This window comes from Macadamia integrifolia, chromosome 14 (genome assembly GCF_013358625.1).
Source record: "Macadamia integrifolia cultivar HAES 741 chromosome 14, SCU_Mint_v3, whole genome shotgun sequence".
In the NCBI taxonomy this organism is placed as follows: domain Eukaryota; kingdom Viridiplantae; phylum Streptophyta; class Magnoliopsida; order Proteales; family Proteaceae; genus Macadamia; species Macadamia integrifolia.
Genome location: NC_056570.1, coordinates 5139918 through 5148726, shown reverse-complemented (window position 1 = coordinate 5148726; position 8809 = coordinate 5139918). Strand labels below are relative to the sequence as shown.

The 8809-nt window shown below is 38.8% G+C and overlaps 1 protein-coding gene across 1 annotated transcript in view; it reads left to right on the top strand.

Annotated features, from left to right (window-relative positions):
• LOC122061875 (dnaJ protein ERDJ2-like) overlaps nucleotides 1-7871 on the top strand; it is a 10288-nt gene extending 2417 nt beyond the window's left edge. The window contains exons 4-11 of the mRNA XM_042625398.1: nucleotides 1207-1327; nucleotides 1422-1528; nucleotides 1628-1845; nucleotides 2277-2454; nucleotides 2541-2660; nucleotides 5049-5135; nucleotides 6068-6178; nucleotides 6844-7871. Coding sequence (XP_042481332.1) covers nucleotides 1207-1327; nucleotides 1422-1528; nucleotides 1628-1845; nucleotides 2277-2454; nucleotides 2541-2660; nucleotides 5049-5135; nucleotides 6068-6178; nucleotides 6844-7680 — 1779 coding nt within the window. The 3' untranslated portion in view covers nucleotides 7681-7871. The remainder of the gene's footprint in view (nucleotides 1-1206; nucleotides 1328-1421; nucleotides 1529-1627; nucleotides 1846-2276; nucleotides 2455-2540; nucleotides 2661-5048; nucleotides 5136-6067; nucleotides 6179-6843) is intronic.
• The last annotated feature ends 938 nt before the right edge of the window (nucleotides 7872-8809 follow it).

Here is an 8809-nt window from a genome sequence, read left to right as displayed (position 1 = left end):
TTCCCTAACTCGATGGAGTCGAGTTCTTTTCAGAGGAGGAGAGTTGATGCAGATACGGCTGCCCTTTCTTGGTTGGACCAGCATGACCGGCTTTGGAAGCCAAGAGCCAAGAAGAACCGGTCCAACCCAGGGTTTTGGTCCAACAAGGGTTGGAAATAAAATTAGTAGTTTACTTAGTATTTTATTTCATGCTTTTAGTTTCCAAACTTGAACGTAGGAGTAGGATTTATTTCCTTGCTTTGGTTTCCTTTTATAGTTGTTTCCTAATTTAGGCTAGTTTCCATTTCAGTTAAGTTTCTAATTTCATGTTCCTATTTTTCTATATATTGGTTGTAATCGACTGAAGATTTAGAGAGCAATTTGATAATTGAATGAATATGTGAGTGTAAACCTTCTTTTCCCCATCTCTACTCTGATTTCCCCTCCCTTCCCTAGGGTTCTCCATCAATAGAGAATGATATTTCACAAAGAATTAAAGTAGGATGGATGAAGTGGAGAGGTGCATCCAGAGTGTTGTGTGGTTGACGTATTTCTTCAAAACTTAAAGGAATATTTTGTAGGATAGTCATACACCGGCTATATTGTATGATACGGAATGTTGGCAGCTAAGAAGCACCATGTAGATAAACTTAGTGTAGTGGAGATGAAGATGTTGAGATGGATGAATGGTAAAACTATGAAGGATAAAATAAGGAATGATCATATTATAGCTGATTTGGGAGTAGCTTTGATACATGATAAGCTACAAGAAAGTCGTCTGAGGTGGCATGGCCATGTTCAACGGAGGCCTTTGGATGCTCAAGTACAAGGAGTGATTTGATTCAGATTGAAGGAACTAAAAGAGCTAGGGGCAGACCTAAATGACCCTTAGGAGAGAAGTGGTGAGGAAAGACATGTATAACTTAGGCCTTATATCAAGTATGATGTCAAATAGAACTGATTGGAGGGCAAGGGTCCATGTAGCTGACCCCATTTAGTTGGGATGAGACTGAGTTTGTTTGTTGTTGTAACTTAAGCTCCCTTGGTTATTTTGCACAAGGCTTACATATTTTCAAATTTTGTTTAAAAAGGAATTAAAGAAAAATGAAAACGGCTAAAATCGCACTGGTGGTGGCTTCCTTTCGAGATTATAAGATTAATGGTTGTCACTGCCCACTTTAAAATTTTTGGGTGCTGCGTCTCACTGTTGACATTATTTTTCTGCAGATCCAAGTTTTTGAGCCATTCAGCATTCTTGGATTAGAATCTGGAGCTTCAGAATCTGAGATAAAGAAGGCTTATAGGAAACTCTCTATTCTATACCATCCTGATAAAAATCCAGATCCAGGTTGTAGGTGTTCGGTCTGTGTGTGTGACAGGGTTACAAATGTTATGTTCTTTAGGCATGATCAATTTTGCTAACCATTGCTTTTCTGTTTCAGAGGCTCACAATTATTTCGTGGAATCCATTTCCAAGGCTTACCAGGCTTTGACAGATCCTATATCCCGTGAAAATTTTGAAAAATATGGCCATCCAGATGGCAGGCAGGTGGTACACTTGCTCTCATATGAAATTAGAAGCCATCTTTTTGGTTTTTATGGTTTCCTAAAATAGAGTTGGTGATTTCTGACTAACTGCATACTGCAGGGGCTTCAAATGGGAATAGCTCTCCCAGAGTTCCTGCTAAACATTGACGGGGCTTCTGGGGGAGTACTCTTACTTGGGATTGTTGGAGTCTGTATTCTTTTGCCTTTGATTATTGCTGTCATTTATCTATCGAGATCATCAAAATACACTGGAAATTATGTTATGCATCAAACGCTGTATGCTTATTATCACTTGATGAAACCTTCATTGGCTCCAAGGTATGTGCATCTCTTCAAGAAATTTATTAAAAAATGTAGACTGTCTGCATGTTTTCTTACTTCTGTTGCGAGTCAATAAACACTGTTTAAACTATGTTTCATGAAATGGATATCTTGATTATGGAATCACAGCGGTTTTTCTAGCCTTCATAATTGCAATTAGGAAGGATAATTCCTCTGTTTGTAGAGGCTATTTAGTTGTCTGGAACCATTGGTGACTGATGTCCACAATAGCATCTGTTGAGTCTATTTGTAGTTTCTTCTATTAAGTGTTATTTTCTTATCTTCCTTAACATAGACAACTCAACTAGTCAATAAGCTCTGCAGTTCAGTAGAAAGAGAGGTGTACTTGCTTTGTGTATTTCTTTCTTCTTTTATTTATTTTTTTTTTTTCTGAGCTACTGATGAGTGATGACACATACATGATACAGCAAGATTGTAGATGTCTTCATTAATGCTGCTGAATATATGGAAATGCCAGTTCGTAGGAGTGATGGCGAGCCCCTGCAGAAACTGTTTATTTTAGTCAGGAGTGAGTTAAACCTGGACCTTAAGAACATTCGGCAAGAGCAAACAAAGTTTTGGAAGCAGCATCCAGCCCTTGTCAAAGTAATTTCTTGTATTTCTGTCTCCTCTATTTTCTCATCCTTAGTCAATTGTCCTCATTCTTACTCCCTTATCTTTTTTGCATTCAGACAGAATTGTTGATTCAGGCACAATTAACTCGTGAATCAGCAACTTTATCTTCAGCATTGCAGAAGGACTTTAGGCGTGTGCTTGAACTTGCTCCTCGCCTTCTTGAAGAACTGATGCAGGTGATTTCAATGTGTCTTATGTTATTTGCTAAATTGATAAGGGTGCTTGGTTCAGTTTGTCTCAATTCAACCCATTTCTTAAAAATTGATAAAGTGGCTTGAAAGAAGGAAGAGAAAACAAATAGACAACATAAGCCTCCTGATCTGGGTTTTTTTTTTTTTTAGGGGGAGGGGTGTTGGGCTGGGGTGGAACAGAGTGGTGGAAATCCAGATCATATAGGTGTCGGGTTCCCATTAAATGTAGTCCAGTCAGCTGTTGTTCTTTTCTTTAAACTGTGGCTCCACTCAAACAGTAAGCATATTGGGCATGATGTAGGAAGTCAGACATGAACTTTTCCCCCTTAATTTTCTACCACTCACTGTCTCACATAGATTTATGTGTGCATTTGGAATATTGTGTTATCGACGTATCCCTTTAAGACTCAAAGGAATTTTGTATGAACAGTTATACAACCAGCAATGACATAAGGGGCTGAATGTTGGGCAGTAAAGAAAAGCATTTAAACAAACTTAATGTGGCAGAACTGAGGATGTTGTGATGGATGGGTGGTAAGACTAGAGAAGATAAAATAAAGGAAAAATTACAACCCCCCCCCTTCCCTTGGGCTTTGCTCAAATTACATCGTTACGCCCATTGTTTGAGAAATTACACCCCCTTTCCCTACGTTTTGAAGATTCTAACAACAAGACCCAGTCCGTTAGTGCCCATTAGGTTGGCTCTGTTATGTGGTGATGTCACCTAATGATAAACCTCTTAATGACCAAAATACCCTTCAATTAGGGTGAGTTTACCTCTTTACCCTTTGACTAAAACCTGGTTTCATCTTCAACCTTTTTGAGTTTAGGAGATTCTTTCGCATATTTGTATAGAGAAGAGATTAGAAACAAGACCAAAATGGGGACTTCTTTTTGTATCTGTATATTCATTTTATGGGGGTAAATTTGATATAGGCTTTTCAGTTTTCATTTCCGTTCGAGGGTTTCTCCTTCTTCTTCTCTTTCTCTGGCTGAGATGTTATAACATCAGTTCATTCTTTGTTTTGCTTCCTTTATTGGGAAGGGTGTTTTTGCTGGGTATCAACATCAGAGTTTCACTGTTCAAACTGAAAAATTTAGGAATATTAATTGGATGATCATTCTCAAGATTTTCTGATTTATTATCTCTTGACTTGCTTAAGTTGCTGATAAATTTCTGTTTTGATTCTCTTGACGGACTCTGCTAAAGAATCAGAGTTGTGATCAGTCTTTGCTATCCTAACAAGAAAGAGTAAGTGGGGGCTTACCTGTCTCTGTCCTTTCCATGCAAATGCGGAATTATAGATTTCAAAGCTCCACTTCCACAAGTGGCAATGAGAGAGAGACAAGTCACGCGATCGGATCAGTTCCATTGGCCTCGGTTGTTTCCATAAGGATCGGACGAGCCTGATTAATTGAATCGGGATCAATCTCAGTTGATGCAGCTGATCCATCTCCATTCTTGTCCTGTTAAGAGGAAGGACAGAGTCAACATGGATGATCACAAAATAGAGGGGGTGCCGAAGGCGGCGGTGGTTACTGCAGCGGAGATGGTGGCAGCTACAATGGTGGTGGCAACCATGGCTATGGAAGTGATGGCGGTAGTTACCACAGCCAGTGGTGCTGGTGGCGGCGGTGGCTGGAGATACTAGTGTATTATTGGAAGATGTTCTAGGGTTGGGTTGGGTATGTTTAGGGTTGAAGATGAATAAAAGGGTAAAATGGTTTTTTGGTTCAGGATGTTCTGTTTTAAGGGTAAAATGGTCTTTTACATTTCAAAACTAATAACACATAACACCATCAGATGCAGGGGAGGGGGCATAATTTCTGAAACAATGGGTGTAAAGATGTAATTCGAGCAAAGTCCAAGGGAGGGTGGCGTAATTTTCCCTAAAATAAATAATGAACAAATTAGAGCAAACTTCAGCATTGCCCCTATTCATGATGAGTTATGAGAAACTCATTTGAGGTGGCATGGGCATGTGCAACGGAGGCCTTTGATTGCTCTGGAACGAAGAAGTGATTTATTGCAAATTGAAGTAGCTAAAAGAGCTATGGGTAGGCCTAAAACAACCATAGAAGAAGTAATGAGGAAGGAGATGTATAACTTAGCATTGGAATCTTGTATAGCTTTGAATAGAACTGACTGGAGAGATAAGATCCATGTAGCCAACGCCATTTAGTTCGGATGAGGCTGAGTTGAGTAGTTGCTTAGTTGAGTTGAGAAAAGGTTGTCTTTAAGCATGGCAAGAAAAAAGTTTCATCATGAGTGGCTTTGTCTGCCACATGGAGGGATGATATAGCTGTTCTGACAAAAATTTCCTTCAGTTTGACAAGATCTTGGAGAGTTAATTCTTTTGCCTATGCATGCAGATGGCAATTTTACCACGCAATCATCAAGGACATGGATGGCTGAGGCCTGCAATTGGGGTTGTGGAGCTTTCCCAAAGTATTATTCAGGTATTATTTGGCAGGACTATGTTATCTTATTTCTCATGTACTCATCTTTTGCTGTCATTTCAGCCTCATTCATCTTGACATGCATAATCCATATATTGTTATCATTGTTACATTATCCTGAATCCTTTTGTTTGAATCTACTCAAGTTATTGACATATCAATGCCATAAAATCTTTGCAAAAATCAGATAAATATTTTTTTCAGTTAATTTTCCCAATTTCTATTTCCTGTTTTAAACTAACAGATGGATTGTTTGCAACAGGAAGAACAGCATTTACTAACTTTTCTTGGAATTTTTTCTTCCCACAACAGGAAAGGCAAGGAACCCATGTAATTCAAAAGCCAGAAAAAGAAAGGACTTTTAAAAGCTGAAACTATTTTTTACTGAAACTTGAAACAAATTATCCAAAACACTCTCTCTCTCTCTCTCTCATGCACACGCACACACACACACACACATTTGATGACCTGGGAAAATGATCTTTTTGACATTCTGTTACCCCAAGCATATTTTTCTTTCTTAATAAAAGAACAAGAAAACTTGAACAGACAGCATTTATGTTTAATTGTCAAATGGGGAAAAAAGAAAAAGGTAGAACATTGATTATTTATAAATAATGATAATAACGATGATGATGATGGGTGCAAACTTATATCCTCATGCCTTTTTTGTTGATTGCTTCATGTACAGGTGTAGCTTTCATATCATTAAGTTCCCTGCCCCGAATCTCACATAAATCAAAATTCTTACCCCACCCTTAGCATCTTCTTTAAGATCCCTTCCCCACCCCCCCCCATGCTGTCAGTTGGACAATGTTTTTACTTTTGCTTGTTACTCCCATCATTAATTGACAGTTACTTGAATTTACTATTTCCTATCTTCCTTTATTGGACTGGTCTGTGCTCTATGTTTATATTTTGCCATGTTGCAGGCTGTTCCACTGAGCTCAAGAAAATCAACTGGAGGATCCACTGAAGGAATTGCACCCTTTCTGCAGTTCCCTCATTTTAGTGAGCCAATAGTCAAAAAGATCGCTCGCAAGGTATGTTGATACAATTCCAGCATTGGTGTTACCTTGTAGAAACTATGAAGGCATCATTTAAATTCTGCTCCATCTTTTATGTAATCTTTACCACTTGTTGCCACAAAAAGAGCTCTACAAGAGAATGTTTAGCTTGGCCTCTGCTACTACATGTAGGTCTTACTGGTTGGTATTAATGTCAACCTAAATAGTCATGAGTTACTTTAGGTATCATTAATGCTGGACTGGTTTCGGTAAAGGACCGAGGAAAAGGTACAGGATTATTTGATCATGTGAGTCAAAAAATGCCATCTACATGAAGTTCCTTGTTGTTATACGTGCAAATGGGAGTCTTAGATAATTTAAGGTGAAGTAGGGAAAAGCACAAGTAATGGCTTTTATTTATTTTTTAATTTTCCTATTCATATTCGTCTCTTCAGAAAACTCCAATTATTGGTTGAATTGATCATATCTCATTCTTGCACCTTTAACCGCAAGCAGTAATTCATCTTATAATCCACTTTGTAATAGATCTGTATTTTGATCAGAGAATAAAAGTTGTATATTTGGGTATTTATGTGCATAATGCATGATTATTATTATGGATCTCATATATTCAACTATGTTTTCATCTTGTGAGAATAGTTTATTGATCTTGGACTTTAACTCTTTAACTATGTTTGCAGAAGGTGCGCACGTTTCAAGAGTTTCAAGACATGAGTCCACAAGAACGTGCTGAGCTATTGACTCAAGCCGCAGGATTCTCTGCTTCTGAAGCTCAAGATGTGGAGGTTGTCCTTGAAACGATGCCTTCTGTAACAGTTGAAATTACATGTGAGACAGAAGGTGAAGAGGGCGTACAAGAGGGTGACATTGTTACCATGTATGCGTGGGTCACACTCAAGCGTGGGAATGGCCTGGTTGGTGCCCTCCCACATGCCCCTTACTTCCCATTTCACAAGGAAGAAAATTTCTGGTTGCTGCTTGCTGATTTGACCTCAAACAATGTGTGGATGTCCCAGAAGGTTAGCTTCATGGATGAAGCAGCAGCTATTACTGCTGCATCAAAGGCCATTCAAGAGACAAAGGAAGGTTCAGGGGCAAGCTTGAAGGAGGTAAATGCTACAGTTAGAGAAGCAGTTGAGAAAGTGAGGAACGGATCAAGGTTGGTGATGGGTAAGTTCAAGGCCCCCGCAGAAGGTAATTACAATCTGACTTCCTTTTGCCTGTGTGACTCTTGGATTGGTTGTGATAAAAAGACGAGTTGGAAGTTTAAGGTTTTAAAAAGAAGCCGAGCTGGGACAAGAGGCGGTCCCATGGCAGATGAGGGACCAGCTGTCGAGGATGGAGTTGAGGATGAAGAGGAGGAAGAAGAAGATGGATATGATGACTATGAGAGTGAGTACAGTGAAGATGGTGAAGATAAACAGGATGCAAAGAACAGTGATCCGGTTTCTAATGGTATATCTCATAGAAAAGGCAGTGATTCAAGTGCTGAAAGTTCAGGCACAGATGAAGAGTGAAAGATTAATGTTTTTTCTTCCTCAAGTACAGGCCCTTTTTCTTTTCTTTTTTTTGCCTCTTCATTTGGTTGAAGAGTGAAAAAAAGAGCATACTCTTTATCATGGCAGTTTAGTCATATATCTTACGATGTACCTCTGTTTCTTACATAAAAAAAGGAAAGGATATTGGGCATGGATCGTCTTTTGGGCAACCTTTTCTCTATTTTTCTCCCCTGCCGATGTGTCAAAATCATTTGCAGTGAGCATCCAACAGTTGAGGTGCATGGCTGGGCCCCCTTAGCCGTTGGATGCTCACTACACCTCATTGTACGTTGCAGACAGTTTTGACCCCCTACCGGCTTCGTTCTCTTTAGAACCTCCTCCAATTCCCTACCCTCCAAAAAAAAAAATTCTCATTAAAGCTGGCATTTGTTTCACTATAAAATATGGGACAAAGTTTTTTGTACAAGTGTGTCGTTGTGACACACACTGAGGGGGCACACAATGACTACTGTGCTCATAAAATATTTTATGAAAAAAGTAATTATTATTTATGATATAATTTTATATAAGGAAAAGAACCATGGCCCTTGTGCCTAGCCACAGTGGGGGGACAAATTGGTCATCCCACTACTCATGAAAGATGGAAATCTCGCCTATTTCGATCTTTCTACTAATGCTTTCATTGGTTTACGTGTTGGTATAGGGATCACCTTGCCTTTTAGGGAATCATCTTCATATATCTATCATTGGACTTGTCAATTGTAATTTACCAATAAGCACATTTTTTTTTAATTAAAAGAAAGAAAAATATATTAAACTAAAGAGTTTGTTATAACATCCAGGTCAATAGTAGCAGAGAAAACATTCCCTAAGCTTGCCCTATTAGCAAAATCCCATAAGCACATCATAGTCTGATTAGATTCTTTACACTTATACACATACTTCATTGTTATGAATGTAGTAAAAATTGCCCAAAAAGTAGCTACTAATAGAATGGGCCACGAGGATCCGTTAGAAGGTTGAGGAATAAGTTAAAGTAAACTCCTCCATGAGAACCAAACTTCACCGATATTCCATCCCTTAGAAACCGCCAAATTTAATCGTTGTAGGATGCTAAAAGCTTCTGACTCCACCAAAGCTGTAGTTG